Source organism: Pyrus communis, chromosome 2, assembly GCF_041283825.1.
Source record: "Pyrus communis isolate YQ-2024b chromosome 2, ASM4128382v1, whole genome shotgun sequence".
Taxonomy (NCBI): Eukaryota; Viridiplantae; Streptophyta; class Magnoliopsida; order Rosales; family Rosaceae; genus Pyrus; species Pyrus communis.
Genome location: NC_142566.1, coordinates 27,393,559 through 27,420,704, shown reverse-complemented (window position 1 = coordinate 27,420,704; position 27,146 = coordinate 27,393,559). Strand labels below are relative to the sequence as shown.

General features: G+C 34.5%; 3 protein-coding genes and 1 pseudogene across 3 annotated transcripts; 1 reads left to right on the top strand and 3 right to left on the bottom strand.

The window, feature by feature from the left end:
- Nucleotides 1-4,123: 4,123 nt before the first annotated feature.
- Nucleotides 4,124-6,161, bottom strand: LOC137746532 (RNA-binding protein csdA). Its single transcript, XM_068486551.2, has 4 exons — nucleotides 6,037-6,161; nucleotides 5,286-5,627; nucleotides 4,546-4,616; nucleotides 4,124-4,437 (listed from the first exon to the last, which is right to left on the bottom strand). The coding sequence occupies exons 2-4, from the start codon at nucleotides 5,612-5,614 to the stop codon at nucleotides 4,430-4,432; spliced, it is 408 nt and encodes a 135-aa protein (XP_068342652.1). The 5' UTR covers nucleotides 5,615-5,627; nucleotides 6,037-6,161; the 3' UTR covers nucleotides 4,124-4,429.
- A 5,909-nt stretch (nucleotides 6,162-12,070) lies between these two features.
- On the top strand, nucleotides 12,071-14,215 carry LOC137746909 (pentatricopeptide repeat-containing protein At1g08070, chloroplastic pseudogene; annotated as a pseudogene).
- A 2,343-nt stretch (nucleotides 14,216-16,558) lies between these two features.
- LOC137746491 (early nodulin-93-like) lies at nucleotides 16,559-18,004 on the bottom strand. The gene is made up of 4 exons (XM_068486512.2): nucleotides 17,820-18,004; nucleotides 17,296-17,357; nucleotides 16,967-17,042; nucleotides 16,559-16,842 (listed from the first exon to the last, which is right to left on the bottom strand). The coding sequence occupies exons 1-4, from the start codon at nucleotides 17,896-17,898 to the stop codon at nucleotides 16,748-16,750; spliced, it is 312 nt and encodes a 103-aa protein (XP_068342613.1). The 5' UTR covers nucleotides 17,899-18,004; the 3' UTR covers nucleotides 16,559-16,747.
- Nucleotides 18,005-19,924: 1,920 nt separating this feature from the next.
- LOC137746490 (early nodulin-93-like) lies at nucleotides 19,925-21,912 on the bottom strand. Its single transcript, XM_068486511.2, has 4 exons — nucleotides 21,732-21,912; nucleotides 20,813-20,874; nucleotides 20,639-20,714; nucleotides 19,925-20,510 (listed from the first exon to the last, which is right to left on the bottom strand). Exons 1-4 carry the CDS (start codon nucleotides 21,808-21,810, stop codon nucleotides 20,416-20,418), a joined length of 312 nt encoding a protein of 103 aa, XP_068342612.2. The 5' UTR covers nucleotides 21,811-21,912; the 3' UTR covers nucleotides 19,925-20,415.
- Nucleotides 21,913-27,146: the final 5,234 nt, after the last annotated feature.

Genomic DNA, 27,146 nt, shown 5'->3' with positions numbered 1-27,146 from the left:
ATCACTTAAATTATATTAGAACGTTTCACAATAATATAGTCACACTCTACCATATATTCCAAAATTCCTCTATACTTTCTATGAAAGTCGACTAATTTTTCAGATTTCTAATTCAACAACTGTTAAATAATCCATAAGGAGTGAGCTACTAACTTAGTAGGGCAATAACCACAATGCATTTAGCACAACGAATGCATGAATGTAGTGTTTCCTCTTCATCTATTATGTTCTTTTTAGTAAAGGGAAATTAGCTAGAATAGAGTTTAACCACTATATCGTCAATATTCGATCGGTATGTTATCAATTTTAAATCACGATGTGGTTAATATTTATTTGGATGAACTTAGCAATTAAAATTTGAAGTTTGATCATTTTAACAAATTTTCAAGAATGTTTGGGAAGTGCTTTTAGAGAATATTTTTTTAGTTTCAAAAGCACTTCATGTAAGAAACATCAGTTATGTGTTTTTACATAATTAATTTACATTTTTATTGAGAATTGATTTCAAAATTATTTTCTCTATAAGTACTTTAAAAAACAATAAAAATAAAAATCGTTGTTGGCTTTTATATGCTCTGTACTTTTTTTTTTAGTATTCTAATATTATAAAACTGCACCCTACGAAAATGGGGTTTTGGATTCAGGTGTTAGAGACAGACAATCTATCATGATTGACTGACTTATAATCCGCATTTACAATTTTATGCACTTTTTTTGAGAAATTTTCATTACCTTGGACCAAAATAATATGTTCTACGTACATACGTTGCATATTTTAGTTGCATTTTATACGTAGTAGTCATTCCTTTTATATTTTAGGTATTTTAAACTAAGGTCTAATTTGAGTTGTAATGAGGCTTTAAACTAGAGAAAAAATAATTCAAGAAAATAGCATGGAGTTTGAGCCCACTCGACTCACTACGAGTCAAAACCTCATATGAAATTACAAGCTTGGATTTGCAGCAAAAGCCTGAAGGTTAATGCAACATTTCTTTGGCTATCACATCACGGTTGATCAATAATTGTAACAATGTGGTGGCGAAAGGCGACTCATAAAATAAGGGGTAGGAATGTAAGAAACCTAATTGGACTAAACTAAATTGTATAAGGAAGAAATGCAGTTGCCAATTGTACAAACTGGTGGGAGTTGTAAACGTGTAAAACTGCTTCCTATAATCAAGGAATATGTGGTGATTGTGATCACAAAACAAATTGCAATCTGAAACTGCAAATAACTGTAAAGAACCAACACTCCACGATAGATGGAAGTTGGCAAAGGTTATACTTATAAAAAAGACTCCCTGCTCACAAAGAAAAGGTTCTGTAATCAGGGTTCTATCACCATTGGAACATAAGGTCTTGAGTGAGTAGAAGAATTCTTCTGTGTTACCAGTAAACACACCCTGCACCAGGTTTTTCAGTTGGTGTTGATGCTGTCTTTGTTGCTGGGCAGATGGGTTCTCAGGTATGGTCGATCTCTTTTTAATGCCGACTCTTGTAATGTTATATGTAAGATATGTTGTTTGTGATCCTTGTTGAAGACTAACCATTTATAGTTCCTACAAGGAATTCTCTCCTTCCATTTTCCTCTCCCTCTTCTCTTATTTGAACACTCAAGAATAAGCCACATTATTATTTTTTTTATCTTCTTTGTAAAAAGAGAAAGAAGAAGAGGAAATTGAGAGAGGAGGAGAGGAAAAAAAGGAGATGAGGGAATCCAACTCCTAAAATAAGATGTCAACTACGTGTAGTTTATTTGCCCATGCAACTCTAATATGGCTCTAATATTATTTTTTGGTGAAACAACATGGCTGAAATCTTCGAATATGTATGAATCGGCTATATCATCTTTGTTTGTTGTCGTGTTTGTTTTGGCCAGTATACAACAAGAAAAATTTTCATGCACTCGTTTCCTAAAACATACATCTTACATTTACTAATTACTACATCAAGTGAGCAGCTAGCACATGGCTCATGGGAGACACTCGTTCTATGCAACTTTGTGAAAAAGGTTCTCTCAGTTGTTCTCATCGATCCCTGATTGGATGACGAGACACATGATAGCGACGGATTTCAATATTCTTCATTTGGACAACGCAAAGATGGATTTCAGTAATCCTTCTTGAATGCATGTATTGTTTGGGGTCATATTTTATGTGTGGACAGTGGCGGATTCAGGTTGCGCGCGCAAATTTTTTTTACCAGAAATAACATGCATATCGTTATTTCATCGAGTCTTGGTAGGTATGAAGTTATTTGGAAAGACACTGCACACCTGTTGATGCTTCATTTGCGAGGGTAACTAACATGTTCCAAAACTGCTCTCATATGAATGCTTAACAAAGAAACAAACTTATCTTGAACATACTAATAATGTTTGATATCATTGCATACCATTAATATGTTTGTCAAAAAATGATGATGTTGGAGGACATGTATGAAGCCAACTCCAATCTTCAAAAGGGCAACACCCAAGGTATCCATGGACATTCACCGAAATTTGGAGAGTTAGCACCCAAAGTATCCATGAACGTTCACCAAAGTTCAGGAGGTCAGCCCACACCGCCCCCCCCCCCGCGAGCCGACGGAGGGGGGCCCTCAATGCATCCGCCAGTGTGTGTGGACTTGTATATATGGATAGGGGAAGACGGAGGAAGCCAAACATAATGAGTTCAGAATCTTGGATTCTAACTTTGATGATATATATATGATATTCAGCTTGGAACCCTTTTCCTGGATTAAAATACCAAAACAGTAAGGGAAAAAACCGAAAAGTAATTTGAAGTCTGCGTTATGTGCTGGGGGAACTAATTCACCAAACTGGACCCTTTTGCTTTAAGAGTAATATGCTAAGCATAAGAACATAAAGGTGTCGAGTTAGATAGAGTAAACCCAGAATATTTTATAAAAGCCAAACAATGCAGCATGTAGAGCAAACCATAAAGCTGCAACGTACAGAGATGTCAATATCGCAGTATATAAAGACAATCATGCTCTTTCATGCACGTGAAAAAGATAAAATACGTGACAATGCCAAGGATGCTCCCAAACCTAAGCACTAATTTAAATTCAATAAAAGGGAACCTATGCATGCACATGAAGTTTTTGAGGGCCAATTGGAAGTCGAAAACTTTTATCCAAATTTAGCAATAGGGAGGGGCAAGCATGCATAAGATGGAATCAAATGTCTTTCTAGCTAGTGCGCATGATGGTGAGGCCTTGAGAGATTATAAATTTGTGTGCTTTGCTTTGCTATCAAATGAAATGCAAAAGTTTTTTGTCCAAGGAAAAGTTGAATTTGACTAACTTTGAACTTCCATATTGCGTTGCATCTATGCTTTATGAATCAGAGCATCTGGTTCTTATCTGCATAATTATTGGTTTCGCTGGATATTTGATACTTAAAGGGTTCATAAATTATTGCAGTGAGAGAAGGCCTTGTTATATAAAGTGATCAACTCAAAGAAATTCCTTGAATCTAAAGAGGTGTATTCAATAGGAATTTTGAGGGATTTTAGTTCTTTTAATGAATCTAAGGTATTCAATTAGGATTTTAAGTGATTCTCTAAAATTCAATGTGTATTCAATCAAAATTTTAAGATAGTTTATTAAAATCCTTATAAATTTGGGTGTATTCAATTAGGATTTTAAAGAAGTTTATAACATTCCAGGTGTATTAAATTAGAATTTGATTTTAAAGAATTCCAAAAAGTTGAGAAATTAGAGGGAATTTGAAAAGATTTTGTAGTGTATTTTAAGTATTCACAAATCTCATCTAGCCAAAAGAGATTTCGAGAGAATTGGATCAAAATTTTACATGAAATCTCTACAAATCAATTAAACTCCATAAAAATCCATCGATTTATAAATCCATTAAAATCTCTCTAATTCTCAATTGAAGACACCCCATAATATTTGTTAACTTTCTTTGTTTCTCCTCTATTTTCTTTTCTGTTGAAACCCTAATTAAGACTTCCATTTTTCTGTTGATCTTTGCAGCCACTGGCCCACTGTCAATGTTGGACCACCTTACAAAAAGTAGTATTGTGTTCTCAATTCTATATGCTCCCCACACACACACACAATATGAGAGAGAGAGAGAGAGAGAGAGAGAGAGAGAGAGTTGATACAGAAAACTTGGTAGTTCCATTAAAAGAAGGGATTTTCTGGGCTTCATAGAATAGCAAATTTGCGACAGAAAACTAGAAAACCCTTCATCTAATACAGTTGTCAGTTGAAGGCTATCCCTGTGAAAATGTGCCTTCAACCAGGATCACCTAACTTTATTTATCTCTAGAAAGGAAAATTTGGGGAAAAAAATACAAGACTTGAGATGGGATCAGATGCGCGCAAATGCGAAAAGGGACGGTGCATAAAACTACATGCTCCATTTCATTAAACAGCACCACCTGATCAAGTACATCATGTGTTACAGACCTGCAACCACGTAATAAACATTTGCAAATTAGATGCTGAGCCCCTTTTAGTTGTGCACATAAATTAACATATAAAAGGTAATTTTGAAGTCTAATTCAAACTTATTACCATAATCCTTAGGTGTTTTGCATTTGAAGCATTCCATTCGGCTGGCGTAATTGTGCACTCCACATCCGACTCTGATCCAATTCAAAAATACACTCAAATTAGCAAACTAATTAAAGAAAATCACATTGCTAAAGAAGTTGAGATTTCACCATAAATTTGCTATACATTAAGGGACGTGTGAGGATATAAACAAATTTCACAAGTACTAGCTAGTAGCACACATTTCTTAGTTAAATGTGATGTTTCTATAAACAATGCTGGCAATTTAGGGTTTTAGAGAGTGTCTGTGGGCTAATTAATTGTTGAATTTTTCGATCGCCGGTCCTGTCTCATTCTAATAATACCGATATTGTCTTAAATTTCACCACATACCCAATCCATCAGGTATGGAGTTTTACTCAATTTGTCAGAGGTCGTCTCACATTGGATCCACTTGTTTTTAATGGAACTCAGCTGTTGTCTCTTTATTAAGAGTTCAGACTTGTTTCCTTCTGGGTTACAAGCTCGTTGACTTGCACGGGCCCGAATCTTGGGCTCTAATACCATGTTGAACTTTTAGATCACCGGGCCTACCTTAGGCTAAAGACACCGATACTGTCGCCAACTTTACCACCTATCTAATCCATCAGGTGTGAGGTTTTACCACAAAAAATCTCGGTATTAGTTAAAGTAACGTAATCATATTTAAACCCATTGGGTTTCTATGAACCCACCGATGTGGGACATTTAACATTAATTACCTATTGCACATCCAGTCGCCGGATTTCCATCCAGGTGGGGCGCTGGCATCGGAACCATAGCCTTCTGCAGAAGGCATCATGCTGTAGGCAGCACCACCATAGTCATTTTTCATTGAGCTGCACCTATAGCAATTGGGTCTGCTGGCATAGTTATGAGCTCCACAGTTGCAATACCAGTCTCCAGCCAAGACCTCTGTCCGGTTGCATCCATATGTTGATGGATCAGGTCCGCCATACTTGGGGTACCCGCAACGTTGGCAAGCGTCGCGCTTTTTAAAGTTCGCATGCTGGCATGCTCCGCACATCCAGTCTCCTCCTGTCCAGCTCATTCTTAATTCCCTCCTGCATATTTAACAAATAGCATAAGAACTAATTAGCATATATATAATATTAGCTACAAACCAACACTTTAGCTAGATTTTTCATTTTGTTCTGCTAGAAATCTCATAGAGGCAGGCTTCCTTCCATGTAAATCTAGTAGAGAAACTGCATTGTACATTTGAGAAAGAATTTAATAGTCTATTAGATCCTTCCCCTTGTATCAATGTTCTATAACAGATAAGAGCTTGAGGTTTCCTCAACGAGTCCGATCTTTCTTAAAGACAAGACATCTTGCCCAAAGGAGGATATATCCTTTTTAGAGACAGTGTGTCTTGCACAGAGGCAAACTCTATATATACACGAGTTTGAAACAAAAGGAATGATATCAGTTACAGAACCCAAAGCAGAAGGAAGCGCTAGCTTAGCTCACCTGAAGGTAAGGAGAAGCTCAGAAGAAATGAACTGTAAACTGTACTAGCTGTGCTTGGCTTGTGCTAGCTTGTTGTAGAACACCAGAAGAAGAGAAGATTTGTCAAATGAGTTGGTGATCTTATTTGAATGGGCAGGGAGATTTATATAGTGGTTGGTGAAGTTAGGCTTCCTGCGTGGACTGTAAGACTCTGGATTGGGGGCCATTGATGTTCCTATTTTATTCTCTCCCAGCTTTCTTTAGATGGGTTTGTTTTTCCCTTAATAATAAGCATGTGATTGGGATTCCTTAAGATTGTTTTTTTTTTTTCATACAAGTATTGGATAGTTACTTCTGCTGCTGGGATTTAGAATCAAGGGAAGGGTGGCAAGTGGGTTTCTAAAGGTCGAGAAAAACTAGCTACTTGGTGAGTGCAGGCACATATCACTTTCCCAGTCAAATTCTACTGGGGGTGACCCCCTTCCCCTGCCCCATCTTTACATTATTCTCGATGCATTATTGGAAACTTAGTACTGGTTTAGTATTGATGTGCTTTTATAAAAAGTAGGTATAAAAAATTGGAGTTTTAACGAAAAGCTCGTGGTACTGTTTACTTTAACGAAAAACCACAATTTTACACTAAAAAGTCAATCCTGGTTCTATTCACTTTATCCTTTATTTTGTCCTTATCGTTAAAACTCAAAGTTTTCAAGCCCTTTTCGTTAGTTTTCCTAAAAAAAAAAAAAACTGAGCTCAAAATGATGTTTGGTAAACACTTAAAACAACTTATTTTCACAGTTTTGGGTGAAAAAAAACTGAAAACATGAAGCAGCAAAAATGAGCTTATTTTCATAGTACAACAGAAGTAATTTTTTTTCAAAGCACAATAATATCAAACCAGCCTTTACACACTTTGAAGTTGGAACTTTTATTCTCCATGTCCCGAGTATATCCACAACTTCTAGATACGAAGGTGGTATGAGGGGAAGCTCCTATTTGAAATTGAAAGTTTGAAAGAGGCCCCAGGAATATATTTTACTTTTAATGTTAAATCGGACGTTGATTACTCATTAATATGTATTAAATAAATGGACAACAATAGAATTCTGAATTTGTGCCTAAAACATCTCTAATTATTTTAATTTTTTACAAATAATCTTCAACTAGGACATTTTGGATAAACACCAACTTGGCCAAACTAGTTGTCATCGTATCGGTGGATTTGAGAGCGAGACATGCCTGAGAAGAAGCAAAAAAAATCATCCAAGTCTTGAAATCATCCACACCTAAACTTAGATTGAGATGACACTTCAAAGCCAAATGAACTCCACAAACACTCGACGTTTTGGAACTTGAGAAATTTAGCGAACAAAAACTACAATATAACGAATATGAGGACACTCTTTGACAACGAGTAACGCCAACTCCGAAGAGAAATTGACAAGGAATCAACTAGTGGATAGGCTGTTGGGTTTTCACCCATTTGTTAGGATCCGAAAACCTCTTCCCTAATTTATTATAATAGTTTCAAATCATCCTCCTCCCTATAATAATAATAAATTAAAAAAAAGTTTACATTCACATATACGTCACACGCCAAGAGGTCTAATTCTCATTCAATCTACCAAATACACCTTCCCTAGATGGGTCAGTTTAAAAAAGGGCCAAATACCAGACAACTTTTTCCATGCTGCTAAATATGTTTTTCACTTGGAATCAATACCTCCAAAGTAATGTGCACATCCATTGCAAAATTCGTCTTACCTTCTCTCTCGATTCCTTTTTGCCCTTTGGCAATAATTGAATTTGAAATGCCATTCGAAGATTCATGTCCACAATTGCTTAATTAACTCTAACTATATTTGTCAAAGTTAATCTCTATGGTGAATATTAATATTATATTTCCTTTTCAGATTTGCAAAAAGGAATATTGAATTAAATATCAAGTCAAATTTAGAAACTCATAAAATAAATTTTATATTTTGGTTTTCTGTTTCAAAAAATATAAAAACCAAAAACGGGAGTGATTATCAAACGAGTTTTAATAAAATATTGTAATATTTGTGTAGTGAAACTCATAGGATAGATGAATTAGGAAATAATTAATTAAGAAGTAATTAAGTTAAAATATTTGTTTGATTAAGAATATGTAAACTCAATAGTGAGGTGACCTTCGATCCTCTACAGTTGGATGTCGGCCACGTGTTTGGAAATCAATCTCAAACAAAGCGAAGGAGGTGAGGCTCCCAAATCTTATAGCTAGCCTACCAACAAGTTCCACCATTCTTTTTGTTAAAAAAATTGAAAGCTTTATTTCAGCAAATCAAATTGGAATAAGCATCGCGGCGGACAGACGCTGGTTATGCAGAATGAGCTGGAGAACCATAACCTGGTATTCCACAAAAGTGGTTTCAACCTAAGGCTTTCTTGTCTAGGGAGACTGTTGCTTAACTGTCCCATGTTAGCATTCTAGGGTTCATATATGGCATGCATGCATGTTTGCTGTAAATCTAATTAAGGGGTTTTTCTTTTAATGCACCAACAATCTTTTTCCGGGAATTGGTGTATGTCACAAAATATTTTGGAAAATTTGAGAATTCAACTATCCATTTTTTCCTTTTTTTTAAAATCTAATCACGTTTTGTGGTATATTAGTTTAATGTTATAAGTCAATCAGCTTAGCATTTCATGAATTGTATAGCAGAGACAAACGTAAATGACTAATCATTTTTCAGTAAAAGCGATATTTTATATTAATCTACACTAAAAAGAAGAGAAGGAAAACCCAAAATGCAGCGAGTTAAAAAGAAATATCTTATATTACCACCACAACAATTCACAACATTAATCATTATTACATTATTTTTGCTTCAAGTTCATGCATGGGAGAATGCATGAATGGGATCAAACTAATTTCTCAAGGCATGCACCTTAATTCCACTTTTATACACCTTAATAGTCGAGTTTGGATCAAATTCTCAAGCAGCCCATGTTTAATTAGACTTTTTGATCAACCAAAGCATTTTTCCAAGGTCAACCTGGGTGACGTTTTATGGTATATTAGTTTAATGTTATAAGTCAATCAGCTTAGCATTTCATGAATTGTATTGCAGAGACAAACGTAAATGACTAATCAGTTTTAAGTAAAAACAATATTTTATACTAATCTACATTAAAGAGAAGAGAAGAAAAACCTAAAATGCAGCGAGTTAAAAAGGGATATCTTATATAACCACGACAACAATTCACAACATTAATGATTATTATATTATTTTTGTTTCAAGTTCATGCATGGGAGAATGCCTGAATGGGATCAAACTAATTTCTCAACGCATGCACTTTAATTCCACTTTTATACGCCTTAATAGTCGAGTTTGGATCAAATTCTCAAGCAGCCCATGTTTAATTAGACTCTTTGATCAACCAAAGCATTTTTTCAAGGTTAACCTGTGTCAGCGACTCAGCTACCGACCTCCCACTTTGTGTTCAGCATTATCAAAAACGAAGAAACAAGCATATCTAGGGTTTTAGCAACCCAATCATAAACCTCATCCAGAACAATAATATTTCTCAAGTAAATGATTCATGCAAATGAAAACTTACACATCAGATAATTTGCATTCCCTTTCTGACCAATGCTGATTATAGATACCAATATATTGATATACTCAAAATATGGCTATGTAGTCTAATTATTTCATTCAAATGATAATACTTAAATTTATCTTTTTATAATATATATTAAAATAAGACACATCAACAATGTCGATCACTCTTATTAATCGAGTACCGTAAAAATTTCTTATAGCAGCATAACTAGGGTGTCCTCATATGCAGACATGCGAACGAATTACAAGTCCCATGCAATCCGAGGTGGCAAAAAGATGCTTGCATGTTGACCTATGATTGGATATTGGAGAACCTAATCACCACATTTTTGATCACCAGACATGATGAATATTCCGCGTGAATTATAAAAAAACCTTGGACAGTGCCCCTTCAATCTTTATTCCCTCAAATACGAGTGACTATTTTCAAAAGGAAGGGAAAAGAAGGATGAGGCAATCTCAAGGATGAGGAGAATCTACAACTCCATATCCCCAATTTCCCATCGACAGGCATAACCAGCGAAAAATAGCCGTGGCTTTAGAATTTTGAATATCTTCACCTGTATGGGTTGATATTTTTCAGATAGAAAGCACTCAAAAACCTTAATCACCACGATCAATCTCATAAAAACGCCTTAATTGAAAAGTTCGAACACTACTAATCACTAATGAGTAATGACTATGTGAATTAATTAGAGGACACATCAATTCTTAAAAGCGAGCTCTATCTTTGCTATCCTATCCTTTGGTCTTTAGTGGATTTTATTCATATTTTAGAAACCTAAATTAAATTGCTCGTGATTCATATGAATCCTATCTTTTGCAAGGTCAATTATGGAATCAAAATGTATGGGTAACGAAGGGTGTTACCTAATGATTGGATTGGGTTATTTGATAACTTTTTTCGTAAACTTCTATGTTAAGATTATGAATTGAAACCTTCTAGACGCTAACTGAGAATAAAAACGATGCACTAATCCCATATTTTAGAATGTGAGTATACTAAACTAGGTATCCATATTCCTGGTTATATTTTGAGGATGCTTGAAGATAATATACTGCATGAATTGGACTTCCCATGGCCCTGCCTACCAACCAAGTTGGATGTGACCCTAGGGGTGGCACACTAACTCGAAGATAATTACTTTCTGCCTTTGTCATAAGAATCACGTATTGTTCCGCCTTTCAACTTTCTTGCATAACAGTGCACGATTGATTTGAGATACCGTTGCATTGACATTTTAACATTTTTTTCTTGCAGTCCACTCTCAGATACTCAAGTGTTTTGGAAAAAGGACTCCATGCTATCGCAGTCGTGTGAAATTTTTTTCTTATTATATATCGACAAATGAAATCGATGTTGAGCTCAACATGCGTCAACAATCAAGAATATATAAGTGACGTGCCCAAACACAACTTACCTTCCATATTATTTTATGGAAATAGCTCGAATTTTAACCTAAATCAAAACAAAAAAAAAGATGACAAAAAATTAACTGATTTATTCTTCTTTTGTTCGGTTACAAAATGAGCAAGTGTGGGAGGCACCTTAGAGCAAATGTAAAACAACAAATTTGAATTTGACGACTTACGTAGAAATTTGACATTATGAAGAACTTTCTACTTCACATAATATGTTAATTTTTTTTTTTTTTTTTAACAAACGATATTATCTACACTAAAGAGAAAGGGGATGAGCTTACCCTCACAATGAGTTAGAACTAACGTGGTTCAAATTTGCCTTTGGTAAGAATCGAACATAAGACATCTAACTTATAAATGAAAATAAATACTATTAGACCGTATTACAAGTGACTTTTATTTGTAATATTTATAACTTGTTTATTGAAAAGCGTAAGCTCATGGTTATATAACACACAAAAGAAGCCATATTTATGGTGGATCCCACCATTAGTCAATTTGTAGAAGGAATTGGCATCATACTTGGTGGCCGCCAATTTTTGACGTTAAACTCTCCTCCTTTAATCTATGGTATCATTTGGTTTGTCCTTAGAGCCATTTTGTTGTAAAAAAGAAAAAAAATGAAAAAAAAGTTATTTTTTATCTATCGTGGTATTTTGACATTTCGGTTGGAGATTTTCTTACATGCCTACAAAAAAAAAGGGCTCATACTTAACATATAATGAACTATCTTCTTGTGTTGAACTCACTAATGACGCTATAAACTTAACAGGAAAACAACCACTTTTTGTAACCGTGAGATAGTCCTTAAGTTTACCACCACTAAACATCTTAAATAGAATAATCAAATATGACCGAAATGATTAAAAAAAAAAAAAAACAAGATTAGTCAATATTATTAAGAAGACTAATGTGGTAAATTTTGGCGGGTAACCTAACTAACCAACTGCATATCAAATTGTACCGGCCACACTACCCTTATCCCTCTGTTTTCCACAGTGCACCCAAATTCAAGTTATTCAATTATGGAGTTTTCTTCTTCATCGTTGCCCATTCTACCCTGCAATTTCCATTTCCTCTCCGCCGCTGATCCGCCGTACAAACTCCTCCAAACCCATCCATCTCTCACCCTTCTCTCCAAATGCAAAAGCATCCAAAGCCTCAAACAAGTCCACACACACATCACCAAAACCGGCCTCCACAGCATACACTTTTCCCTGAGCAAGATCATCGAGTTTAGCACCGTTTTGCTCTTTGGTGACCTCTCTTATGCCCTCTCAGTCTTCGAATCCATCGAGAACCCCAGTCATGTTATTTGCAACACGATTATTCGGGGTCATTCTTGAGCTCCAAGCCGATGGAGGCCATGGAATTCTATCTGCGGATGATCCTTTCGGGAGCAGAGTTCTTATGCGTTCCCTTTTCCTTTCAAATCCTGAGCAAAATATGTGGCGAGCCAGCCATTAAGGGAAACAGATCCATGGACATTTTTTGAAGCTTGGACTTGGCTCCGATGCCTTTGGACTTGAAATGGATAATGCACGTTTATAAAAGTCTTCTGAGAGATGCTGTTTCATTTACGGCACTAATCAGCGGCTATGTATCAAGGGGTTCTATTGATGATGCTCGTTTTCTGTTTGATTACCAGTGAGAGACGTGGTGTCTTGGAACGCCATGATTTCGGGCTACGCTCAAAGTGGCCTGTTTGAAGAGGCATTGGCTTTGTTTGTGGAGATGCTGAAAGCAAATACCTCGCACAATGAGAGTATTATGGTTACGGTGCTTTCTGCTTGCGCTCAATCGGAATCTCTCGAATAGGGCAAATGGGCTGCGTCTTTGATTGAGGATTATGGACTTGGTTCAAATCTTCACCTCGTCAGTGCACTTAATAATATGTACTCAAAGTGTGGGGCATTCAACATAGCTCGGGGTTTATTTGATGGTTTGCTGCAAAGGGATGTAATTTCAAGTAATGTAATGATCTGTGGTTATACACATAAAAGCCACTGCAAAAGAGGCCTTGATGCTCTTTCGGTTGATGCTTCAATCAAATACAGAGCCTAATGATGTCACATTCTTAGGCAGTCTTCCAACTTGTGATCATTTAGGAGCTCTTGATCTTGACAAGTCGATTCATGCTTATATAGATGAGAACTTCCAGAGTTTTACCAATACCTCCCTCTGGACGAGCCTTATCGGCATGTAAGCAAAATGCAGAAACATCGAGGCAGCAAAGCAAGTCTTTAATGGTATGGAAGCCAAAGCTTTGCTTCTTAAAATGGGATGCGCATGCAACCCTTGATCTTTTCTCGAAAATGGAGGATGAAGGATTTAAACCAAATGCTACCACATTTGTGGGAGTTCTATCTGCTTGTAACCATGGTGGTCTTGTAAACCTTGGACGCCAATACTTCAGCTCCATGACCACGGATTATCATATTTCACCAGAACTGCATAACTACGGACGCATGAAAGATCTTCTAGGGCTAGCCGGGTTATTTGATGAAGGTCTTCATGAAGAGCATGGAAATAAAGCCAGATAGTGTTGTCTGGGGTTCTCTGCTTGGAGCTTGTAGACTCTACAGTGGGGTGGAGCTGCGTGAATATGTTGCCAAACATCTGTTCGAATTGGAGCCTGAAAATGCCAGGTCTTATGTTCTGCTATCAAATATCTATGCAGGAGCTGGCAGGTGGGATGATATGGAAGGAATAAGAACGTCCAGGCTGAATGACTTGGGAATCAAGAAAGTTCCTGGCTCTACCTCTATTGAGGTTGATAATGTGTTCATGAGTGTCTCGTAAGTGACAAATCGCACCCCTTAAGCAAAGAAATCTACGAGATGCCGGAAGAAATCGACAGGCGTTTGTATACGGCTGGATTTGTGCCAGATACATCGGAGGTGCTCTACGACATAGATGAGGAGTGGAAGGAAGTGGCTTTTAGTGTGGCTTTTAGTCATCACAGTGACAAGTTGGCCATCGCTTTCGGTTTGATCAGCACGAAGGCAGGCACAACGATTCGAATTGTAAAGAATCTTCGTGTTTCTGGAAATTGCCATTCAGCTAAAAAGCTGATATCCAAGATTTTTAATAGGGAGATTATTGCAAGAGATGGCAACCGTTTCCACCATTTTAGAGATGCTTCTTGTCCATGTAATGTCAATTGTTGAAAACCACTTGTACATTTTATAAAGGGAGACTTTGGATGCGGTCCTTAGCTATGAATATTCTTTGATTAAAACCTTGTTGGTTTTTAATTTTTGATCGAGATCCCTGAAATCAATGTTATAATTTATTTCTATGTACGTTACTATATTTTTTAAATTAAAAATTAAAAAAATTAGTTGTTTATATAAATGAGATTTTAAATTAAAAAAAAACCATAATTTGTGGGATTAAAAATATTAAAATATAAATATATTATTGTGTGTGTATATATATTAACATGGGTACATTCATCAAAATTAACCAAATAAATTATTGTATCAAAACATGGGCACATTCTTCAAAATCACAAAAAAAAAAAAACAAAAAAAGATATTAGGCTTAATAACATTAGTAAATTTCTTCGATTAAACTTGACATGGATATATTTTAAAATCAAAGAAAAAATAATGTACCTTTACAAATGGATTAAAAAAATTGAATATATTTTATATAAAAAAAGGGGTACATTTTACATATAACAAATTGGTATATTTAAAAATGAGTACATTTTAAGATTAAAAAGTTTTACATGAATGGGTACATATAATTAGCATGGGTACATTTAGCAAAAAAAAAAAAAACAAATAAAAAACATATATGTGTATAAATACAAATAAATTTTAAAAAATATGGGCAAAAAAAGAAATTAATATATGAGTACAAATTAAAACTGAAAAGAAAATTGGTACAGATTAAAAAAGAACTATAAATTAAAAATGGGTACAAACTAAAACTAAAAATATATGATAAAAAAAATTTAGTCATAAATATAAATATACTAATTGTAACATTTTTAACATTAAATGAATATATTTAGAAATAAAAAATATTTTATTATTGAAATAATTAATGTTGTTATTAATACCAGGTCCTTGATCAAAAATTGAAAACGAATAGGATTTTAATCAGTGGAATATCAAAAAGAAGGATGAGAATCTAATTTCTCCTTTTATAAATATGCTTAGGCCATTAATTTTGGTAAAACAAGGGCCATTTTAAATAGGGAAGTTTAACAAAACACAGTACTGTTCACTTTTAACAAAAAATCATATTTATACATTTTCATGGTACTATTTACTATATCTTTAAAAATAATTTTTCACTAAAATGAAATTTTTTTTTTTTAACTTTTCGTTAATTGATCTTAATTATTACAGCAAGATAAATTTTTTCGGGTACCGGGTAACCCAGTTGAGTTGGTGTTCCTAACTAATAGAAGCTTGAAAAGTAATTATCCAGGTTGTGAATTAAGAAAATGTCAAACTAGCATTATTTTTTTGGTTAATCAAAATTCTAATTTACCCCAAACCCTAACAGAAATTGAGAATAATCACCCTCAGCACCAGCCACCCAGCGCCGCCAAGAACTTAGCCAAGACAATCACCCACCTCAATCGAAGCTGATATTTTTCACTGGAGAATGTCAAAGCTGATATTTTTTTATTGGAGACTGATCGACGACACTCCAACCTTCAAATTAGATGTCGCTGGCCTCTGATGGAAACGTGAGGGTGGTCGCGGGCAATTTCTAGGATCTTTCTCCGGCGTAAGGGAGGAGTACAATGAAAAATTGGAAGACGAGGAGGGAGGGAGGGAGGGAGAGAGAGAGAGAGAGAGAGAGAGAGATAGTGACGGCGAGGGGAAGCGGAGATGGGTGGGGGTGGGGTGAAGGTCGGAGACTCGGGACGACAATCTGGGTTCAACGGTTTTGTTTAACTTTTTATGTTTTTTTTTTTTTTATATAATTATTTTCTGAAAAAAAATTGTTAGGGACTAACTAGGAAGATAATAATTCAAGTGCCAACATGTGCAATACAAAAAGAAGATAGTCAGGTGTCGGGTGTCCATTGGTGGGGAACACTGGCTGTCTTGAGTCAGGTTCACTGTATAAATTTTAGAATGTCATTGTGCTTGGTTTGGAACAAATGACGCCTAATTTTTTTTCTTTAGCTTATGTTCATTTACCACCCTGACAAATAAAGTTACAATTAACCACCAAAACTTCAAACATTTTAATAAGAGTAATGCTAGAGAGACTAAATTTGAAGACTAAAATTGCAAACTAAATAATGTGTCACCAATAAAAGTGAGCATGTTCATCAACGCTTAACTAATAAACCAATCATTAACTTTCATATCATTTAGTTTCCAAAATTTAGTCTTCCTAGAATTACTCTTTTAACAATAGGGAATTGTTATTAGCACTCTAAAAATCTCATTCTACACTCCAAACTTTCTATATTAGGAAAGAAAAATACACTTGTGAGGAGTGTAGAATGAGATTTTTGGAGTGCCAATAACACTTCTCTAACAATATACCATCTAAATTCAGTTTCTATCCACAATTTCATTAAGATTGAAAACCCGAAATTTAGTACATATATAAAGTGCTACAAGATTGAAAACCCATCTCTATTTATTATTTATATTCAAGATGATGGGTTCATCTAGCAAACCATACGACAACAGGAACTTAAACCCTAGTTAGTGACGGACTCATGCTTCATGGTGAGCCACTTGATTGAATGAGTTCCTTCTTGCCGTTGCCAAAACAGTCTTGTCAGCCACGATGAAGTATGCCATTCCAGCCACTGCCATCAAGTTAACAATATTTGAATTCAATATATAAACTAATTATGATTACATTTAGGAAGAAATTAATAGCTTTTAAGGAAGATTATGATGTTGAGAATTAGGGCAAGGATTAAAGAAAACCTGTAGAGATTATGAGGGCCTGAGCAGTGGGGTTGAGATTGGCTCTTGCCCAAGGCAGCATCCTCACACTAGCCAGCTACATATAAAGTATAGAAATTAGATGTAAACCCCAAAAAAGTAGTTTCTACGAGCCTTTGTAATATAGGGAGAGGCTACAATAGTCCGGAATATTGTGTACTCCGGCACTTAGTGCCCACAGATTCAATTGAATGGTTGTTTAATCTTTTGGATAATTGTTAGACTAGATTTAAGCACTTTAAGTGGCGGAATATTCAATATTTCTGAAATATTGTAAATTTTTCGTATATACAATGAGGTTGAAAACTTACAGTTGGAATGGCTGTGGCAATGGTAGCAACAACAGCTGCCTTAGCTCCTGCTTTTACACCCTCTATTTATCAATTAAGACAAGAAAAAAGGATTACACTTTCAGAAGAAATTCTAAAGATGAATTACTAAAAAATAAATGAAAATTAATATTATAAATAAATAAAAATCTTGGGATACAAGGCTATGAGTGTGGTCCCCAGTTGAAAAAAGTCCTTCGTGTGCAATTTAGTATTTAGCAGCAACAGCAAGATGACAATAAAAAACAATCTTAATCACATAATTAGCATATATTGCAGATTCAGTCTCCAACGAATGGTAAGAGTTAATACTATCAATGCATATATATCAAGTTGGTCAAAAAGAAAAGTATCTTAGCTATTTAGAGTCGTATTAATTTGTGTCTATACCTCGTCGCTTAAACTAGTCACGTTATGAGAAAGATGAATAAAATAAGATATACAATCAGTTACAAGACAGACTTATTACTGAAATAGGAGACAAAAAAGAAGAAACATGAGCATACCGCGAGAGCAGTGCTTAGCCAAGGCCAACTGGTCAATTGAGGTCTTCTCATAGGGAGACTGAGGCAGATTTCTTGCCATTGTTAGAGACTAGCTGGTAGTAAATTGGTAACTGAATAAATGGTAAGTTTAAGAAGTCGGAAGTGAATGAGAAGGTTTTTCTGAATCTTATGGATGAATTAGAGTGTTGGATTTTGGGTAGATATTTATAAGGATTTTGGTTCATCAGCTGGTTGAGGCTGGGCGGGTACAGGTGTCGTGAGAGTGTTAGATGGTTTCACTGAATTCCGGGGTCTGAGTCACCTGGTTATTAGTTTCATCATTGGTTCTCATTTTTTATTTATTTTTTTTAGAACTTTAACGAAAATCGATACTGTTTATTTTAACGAAAAATTATTTTTTTATATTAAAAAATTAATTCTGGTGCTATTCATTTTACTCTCTATTTTATCTTTATCGTTAAAACTTAAAAATTTCAAACATTTTTCATTAGTTTTTTTTTTTTTTTTTGTTGGCTATGGTTGGTTTGTTTCTTTTTCTCTTACTCCCCCCAAATACCCTTGGTTTGTCAGGGATACTTAGATGATCCAAATGATATTGGAGGGTATCAGTGTAAATTCAATGTATTCATGGACATTCGATCAGGTGAAGGAGCTTTGAGATCTGCACCTTATCCATTTGGTGTTAGCATAAGGTGACACACGAATCTAAAAATATGACTTATTTTTCCAGTTTTGCAACTTATGCTAATAGATCTAATTATAATTATTACAAAAATTCGACTTGAAAATAGAGTTTCAACTTTCAACTGTCGAAACATAATACATAGCACGTTTTAAGAGAGCTGTTACTCTCATTCTAAAAGATTCTTACAATTTTCTATTAAGTACATTTTCTCGTTTTATTTTACATATTTAAAGTGTAGATGGCTTTTGTGCATCACTCAAGTCACTATCTCTATCTCAGAGGAAATTGCTACTGGTTTGGGCAAAGCTGCCCAAAAACCATGGGTGCACAAAAGGGCTTTGGTTCCACATGCAAATCAATTGTTCATTAGATTAGGACAAGTGTCCCAAAAGCAGGAGCTGAGATCATCAAGTGATCTTCTGTTGCAGGCTAGCATTCAAAATGTTGGAATATGGGTTTTGATATTTTTTCACGAGTTGCTGGTTTTTTCCTTGAGTGGGCGGCCAGTGGTCTGGTTCCATAAGTCGTCCGTCTTTGCACCGCCAAAGGGCAGTGCACAGTAGCCACTGTGGGGTGGTAGTGGTTTCAACTTCCATCCGACGGAGATAATATTTACTTGTAATAAAGCAGAGGCAGTACGTAGCATAGAAAATCGAGCTACCAACTCAATCTACCTCATCATCAAACTCAATGGCCAATAAAAATAATAAAAACAAACCCCTGTATCAAGTGAGATACTTTTTTTATAACTACTGTGATTGAGAATGTCAATATAACATACAGCATTTCAAGCCAATTACATACAGTTAGACTTCACCTACAGAAAAAAGTTTCTTCACAAACGCATCCATGTCTTTTTCTCTCTCACGCATAGCCAATCACGTCAGGAAAAATGTAGACATACATTGTTTTACACCCGTAAGATGAAAAATGTAGCCCCCATTAACTTAGTGCTCATCATTGGTAAAGTAGTTAAAGGTAAAAAGATTCTTAGTTTGATTCTTTTTAAACAATTAGGGTTGATTAATGTTGATATTTTTGTCTTAATATCAACAACGTACCAAGTCGACTAAGGGTTTAGGTAGCTCAGTTTGTATTTGTTTATTCAAAATTTCTGTGTTTCTGGTCAACCCCCAAAATAGTAGCCTATGAAAATGAAAATGGGAAAGCAACAGCTAGCAGTTCAGCGTTCTCATAAATTTATATTGTAAACCACACAATTTTGAATTTAGTTTACCAAATATTTGTTCTTTTGGCCAATGATAGTACCCATTTCCCTGGTTTATAAATTAGCCAGCTAGAAGTTTCCAAACTGGCCCTTTGCTTTCAATATATCCAGTTAATTAGGCCTGAGCAGATACAAAATCGTTCTTGTCAAAGATTTGCATGAAACTTAAACAATCGCCATGCAGAAGCCCGAAAAGCAAACAGATCGAGGTGACCATATAAAATTCTTGAGTATATATTATAACTTCTCATTTGGTAAAAAACCTGAAGAAGTCATACAAATACAACACTTTGAGAGGCTTTAGACCTAATTTAAAGAAATAATGAAAGAGACAGATAGGTATCCTCGCCATAGCTTAACATTGCCTCTTTTCTGCTTACGAATGAAGAGGAATAGAAGTTGCTTGTGCTCGTATTGCTAAAATATAGTGATCTCCCCATCACTTAAACCTTTATTGACGCCTTCATGCATATACCGTACGTTGACTTGGAGGCTTAAGTACTGCAGTTCCCTCTCAAAAGCTTTATAAAATTTGCATTCATAAATTAATGCTGAAAATTTAGTACATAAACACTCTAGTGCTATTAGATATTGAAACCCATCTCTATTTATTTATATTTAAAGATATGGGTTCACAGGCATGCAGCAACAGGAGCATAAACCCTAGTTAGTTAGTGATTAATTCATGCTTCATGGCGAACCACTTGATTGAATGAGTTCCTTCTTGCAGTTGCCAAAATAGTCTTGTCAGCCACAATGAAATATGCCATTCCAGCCACTGCACGCCATCAAATTAACAATATTTTCTTTCAATTATAAACTAGTTATAATGATATTTAAGGCAGTAATTAATAAGTTTTTAAGAAGATTATGATGTGGAAAATTAGGGAAAGGATTGAAGAAAACCTGTGGAGATTATGAGGGCCTGAGCAGTGGGATTGAGATTGGCTCTTGCCCAAGGTAGCATCCTCACACTAGCCAGCTGCATATAATTAAGCACATACAAAATTTGATGTAAACCCTAAAACAGTATAACTTTAAATTTATGGAGCCTGAAATATGATGAGATTGAAAACCTACAGTTGGAATAGCAGTGGCAATGGTGGCAACAACAGCTGCCTTAGCTCCTGCTTTTGCACCCTCTGTTTATCCAATTAACAGTGAAAAATAATTACAGTCCCAGAAGAAATTGTAAAAGTGAATTACTTAAGTATAAAGAAAAGAAGATTAAATAAAAATTTTAGGATATATGAGTATGGTCCCCCATTAAAAAAGGGAAATGAATTCTCTCCTGAGCATCTGCTCAGGATCCTAATGATCCACATACAAAGGCCGTCGAACAACTACAATTATTATAACTTTAAAATGATCCTTTTGTTTGTAATCGTTAGATTAGCAGATGCTCAAGAGAGAATCCATTTCCATGAAAAAGGAAGCCCTATATACTTTATCCAATTTCAGAAGAAAAAGGCCATTTACATGAAATAATACAAAATCTTAATCACATAATTTTTTTTGTTTTTTTAATGGAAAATCTTAATCACATAATTAGCATATCAGTTTTCAGTCTGCAACTGTATAGCAGCTCATTGGCTCAAGGTCATGATGCTTAACATCATGAATCACCACACAACAAATTCAAAAACCATATTAATATAAATTTAGCCAATAATTAAAGGAACAATTATTAGCACTCTAAAAATCTCATTTTACATTCCTCACAAGTGTTTTTTTTTCCAATTATAGAAAATTTAGAGTGCAAAGTAAGATTTTTGGAGTGCCAATAATAATTCTCATAATTAATAATAAAAAAATTAATAAAATGCATATATAAATCAAGTTGGTCAAAGGGAAAAAGTATTTTTGTTACTCCATGTTGTATTACTTTGTCTTTACTTCCCTTATCATGCAATGTATTTGTTGCATGAGAAGAGATGAAGAAATTAAAAGAGAGATATGATTGCAACGGAACCAAAAAGAAAAGAAAACATAAGCATACCATGAGAACAACGCTTAGCCATGGCTAGTTTGTCAATTGAGGCCTTCTCAAAGGGAGACTGAGCCATGTTTTTTGCCATTGTAGGAGAATAACTAGCTAGTTGTAAAAAATGGGTACTTGAAGAAATTCGAAGCGAATGAATGAGGTTTCTGAAACACTGGATGAACTGAAATGTTGGACTTGGGTGGATATTTATAAGGATTCAGGAAGCACAGGTGTTGTGAGGGAGTTAGATGGTTTCACTGAATTCTGGGGTCAGAATCGCTTGTTTTCAGTTTCACCTTTGGTTGTTGGCTGGTTAGTTGGTTCTTTGGCTTTTGTTTCTCAAAGTGCCCATGGTTTTGTCTGGGATATTGGGTAAACCAAATGATGGTTGAGGATACCAATGTGAACTAAGTACGGAGAGAGAATAATTTATTTCTTTACAATTATGTATGAGAATTATTATTAGCACTCTAAAAATCTTATTTTACACTTTTTACAAGTGTATTTTTCTTTCTAATTATAGAAAGTTTGAAGTGCCAAATGAAAATTTTGAAATGCTAATAACAATTTCCTTATATATTTGACAAATAATATATTTTTAAACATGTAATAAATATTTATTAGATGGTATTGTAACTAAATTTTTGTTACATAAAAAGTGTAATGCTTTTTTCTTTTTTTTGAACTATTATTAGCACTCCAAAAATCTCATTATATACTTCTCACAAGTGTATTTTTCTTTCTAATTATAGAAAGCTTGGAGTGCCACATGAGATTTTTAGAGTGCTAATAACAATTCTTTTTTTTTTCTCTTTTTAAAAAGCGGTCCAACTCTTTTCACTGTAAAGCAACATTCTATATTCACATCGTGTCTCAAACAAGAGAAATAAACAAACGTAAAACTATTCATATATATATATATATTAACGATATGTTCTCTATGGTAACTGGGTTCATGAATTATGGTCAACAAACAGTACGAACTACAAGGTACATTGGTCAAAGTTTCATGATTACTGATGGCAAACCACGGTTATTCACCCCTTACGGATCCAAAGAGGCTATGAGGAATTTCACCATGTCCGTGGCCACAGTCAAGACTCACCAGATTGAAGATCGAACTCGGGACCTCTTACATTTTTTTTTGTTTATTGGGGAGCTGCAGTCTGCGTCCTTACCACTAGGCCACTTGTTGTGGTTGAAAAAACATAATGTTAGGTAGACTAAATTTGTAGATATAAATTTACAAACTAAATGATTAATTCCCAATAAGAAATAAAATCGTTAAACGCTTAAATAATTCAATCATTAACTTTCGTATCATTTAGTTTACAAATTTAGTATCTCTAGCATTACCTTATATAAAATAAAAATAAAAATAAAATCTCTCTCCAGGTGAAAGGTTTTTGAGATCTACAATGCTTAATTAAAGCATCGAGCCTCTCCTACAACCTCCATAAATATAACTCTTCAAATATGAGTTTGTTGACCTACGTGGCAATTTAAAGAGAAAAAATTGCCACTCCACAATTTTGTTACTGTATAGATTTTGATATTATATTATATATTATATAGTACCTAATATGAAACAAGTGGTCTTACGTTTTTTTGTTGTTTTGTAATAGAGATGTTGAGAAAAGACACATTATTATAATAAAAAGATCGTTTAAAGACTTGGTTAGAAACTCTTTAAATCTAGAAAGTGTAGTACAAGTCCTAAATTTGAAATTGAGTAACAACTCTCTTAGAACAAGGAAATCCTACGGGCTAATTTACATATTTAGTTAAAAAAATAAATTTAACAATTCTACTGGAGATGCTCTTATATTAACCATTTGGTGTTACTAAGATGACCCACGAACCTAAATAAGACTTATTTTCTAAGTATTGCATGTTATTTTATTTAAATCATCTTCAACCTTGAGTTAAAACTTAAAATTTTTAACCAGAAAATTAAGTTTTAATTTAGAAACAGTTTTTCTGTTGAAACTCTTCTAAAGTTAAATTTTTAGCCCGAGATTATTAAAAGAATGAATTTAAAAAAAAAAAATTCTTAAAGTAACTTTAAAAAAAAAAAAAAAATATGTAGACTACCTAATTTAATTTTATGAACATTTTGATCTAAAAATATTTTGATTCCGATAGATATTGAAAAATCACTAAACTAAGACCATAAAACTCGTGGAACATGATGAAAGAATATGAAACATATGAAAGATTTTTTTTAATTATTTAACCATTGAGTTTAAATGTGGACCGTTAGATTTTTTTTTTTTTTTTTTTTTTTAGTGTTGGATTTAATCATATGAGAGCTTAGCAGTTGGATTTAATAATAAAACTAAAAAAAATACACATGTATGGTGGACCAGTCTACTAACCTAGGAGAAATTTTGGACGAAATTTGCTTCAAAAATAAGTTTTGAGTTAAAACTCATATTTAACCCAAGAATTTGAGCAAGTTAAGATAAGTTTATAACCTAAAATTTGAATTTTACTATTCCACCTTTTATGAAATTCACTTTCTCTTGAGTTGGGAGTGAAATTGTAACTGGTTTGGGACAAAGCTGCCCCAAAACCATGGGTTTGCCCTTGTGCTTTGGTTCCATACGCACTTCAATAGTTGATGAGATTGAGACAGGTGTCCTAAAAGCAAGGGTTGAGATCACCAGGTGATCTGCTGTTGCAGACAGTATTAAAAAAATCCTGGAAAGGGTTTCTCTTTTCCAGTCCATGGTTTTCCCTTGAGTGGGTCGCCAGTGTCTGGTTTCATATGTTGTCTGTCTTTGCACCGTCACAAGTCTGAGAGATTCTATTGTGCGACCGAGGAAATGTCATCTTGTATCTACATCTACCTTTCATAACGTGTTTCATAAAATTAAAACTGTGAATATATACAAAGACAGTATCATCAATTCGATGTAAGAATTTCTCTTACAAATCCATACGTGCTAAATAGCGACTATGGGTAGGTTTTGTGTATCTTTCATTTGGTGGAGAAAAATATTACTTGTAGTGTTATCTTATCTTATTAAATTATTACTTTTTTGACCGCATAAAACTCAAATACAATAAAAACTGAACGTCGTGAGAGAGACTTATCCATCACAAATGAACTGATATTTCTTTTATCACATGATCGGTCACCTAAAAGAAAGATTGTTTTAATGCTTTTCCATTTCAAACGTTAATCAAGTGGCTAAAGGTAGGTGAAGGAGTTAAAGATATATTGTTAATGAAAAAGTAGTTAAAGATAAAAAGATTCTTTCATTTATTTGCTTTAGTACCCAATTAACAGTTGATATTATTTTGATCAATATTCACAGTTGATTAATGTTGATATTTTTGCCATATTATGGTCAATGTACCATGTCGACTAACCAATCACTTCAGAAATATGCCTGACTAGCTGAGCTAACTCAATTTGTATATTTGTTTATTCAAAGTGTTTTGTCTTCCCCAAAATAGTAGCCTGTGAACATGAAAATATTGGAAAGCAATAGTTGTTCAGCGTTACCTTAAAACTTTAATTACATATATAATATTGGTACCATGATTGCGATGGTATGTTTTCTAAATTTGTGGCACATGCAAAATCTAGGATGTGATGACACTAGATGATGTCCGGACCAAAAAAAAAAATTTGGTATAGGTTTCTTATGATTATCAAAGTAATAATTTTAGCTAACATGTCTAATTAGTTTATTAAATTTTCGTATCAAATAATGTGTGATGGGAGCTGAATTTTGAACAAGTGGTAGACGGTCACAACATTTGATGAACGATCTTGTTGGGCGTACAAGTCCAATTTATGAGCATGATCAAATTTTTGATAATGTAGAATTATACCTTCTCAAATAATTTGGTTCCGCATCCTAATTAATTCTATCTTAATGATAAAAGCAATGGAACAAATAATGTGTGCTGTAATTTATACACAACAAATACATGAAAACCAAGAATTTTACTACAAAGGACTGCGATTCTCTTCAGATCCTATAATTTTGAAGCCAAAGAGAGAGATGGAGAAAAGGGAAGAAGATGAACAAGGAAAAAATTGAAATTGATGAACATGAGAAGGTGAAGATGGTAGAAGATGAACAGGAAAAAGTGAAGGTGCAGGTGAACAGAGAATTAGTTCCTAGCCGTTCGATTTTTTATTGAACGAATATATTTGAAGGACTCTGTGAATCCGGATGGAAGGAATCCTAAGAGGATCCTATTCCTGCTACAAGCTCAACGTAGTTATCATTGAAGAGAATGATAAGCAAGTACTACATTAGTTGAATTGTTAAATCATTTCTGAAAGCTATGAGAAAAGATAGTTTTTCTAATCACGACAATGATATTTTGGCCATTGGATATTGGACTCGTAAAATGCAATACAGGACATTATATTTTGTCCAAAGAAATACATATGTATTAATTTTTTTTAATTTACATTTTAAAAAATCACATAATTATGAATATAACTATAACTAAGTCTACCAGATATTTTGTTATCCAACCATGATATATAGTCCTCATTTCCTTGGTATACAACTAGAAACTTTAACACTCGCCCTTCGTTTTCAAATATATCCAGTTTAGGCCGAGCAGGTTCAAATGGTTGTTGTCAAAGAATTGCATGAAATTTAACCAAACGGCTCGCAGAATACAAAAAGCAAACAGAGCATGATATGAGTTCAAGAGCATCATTACAATTCCTAGCTACTTCTTTTACTTGTTTGGTGAAACCGATAGCTAGCAAGGCCCATGCACATATATTCCGTACAATAAAGACTAGGCTTTAGACCTAATTTTAAAGAAAGAATGAGAGAGGGCGAAAATTTTATTATGCTTTGGAGCATTCTAACATCGGGATGCCCAAGAGTATCCTAAACCCTAAACTATAGCGGCCAAATTACAGTGTCTCAACTTAAAATATGTCGGAGCATATTGAAATCCCTAAGAGAGAGAGAGAGGTCACCCAAGCCATAGCCAACCCTGTCTCTTTCCTGCGCGTGCTGCTGCAAAGTACTAGTGATGAAGACTGCACGATCTCCCCCTCTGTTAGTCTGAATTTCCATCAATGGTATTGACAAAATGGCAAGTTCTTGAAAGCCAATGAAACCTCTATTGACCCTTTGTGCACATAGCGTTGACTTAGAGGCATACAGGCAGTTCCTTCTCAAAATCTTTATATATTATGCACATCATACATACACACGTACGTACGAGTTATCAGATTGCACCAAATTAGCTGCATAGTATGATTACATGACAAGATTATAAAAATTAATCTCACTAGCCATATGCAGAAGGTTCTTTGAATTCAGAAGAGATCGTGTGCAAACTGATGCACTGAGAACCAATGTAGGGCTGTCCTTCCTGTGTCTTGGGAAGATTGTTTGGGCATAGATGACTAGATTAATTCCAAATGCCGACTGCTGT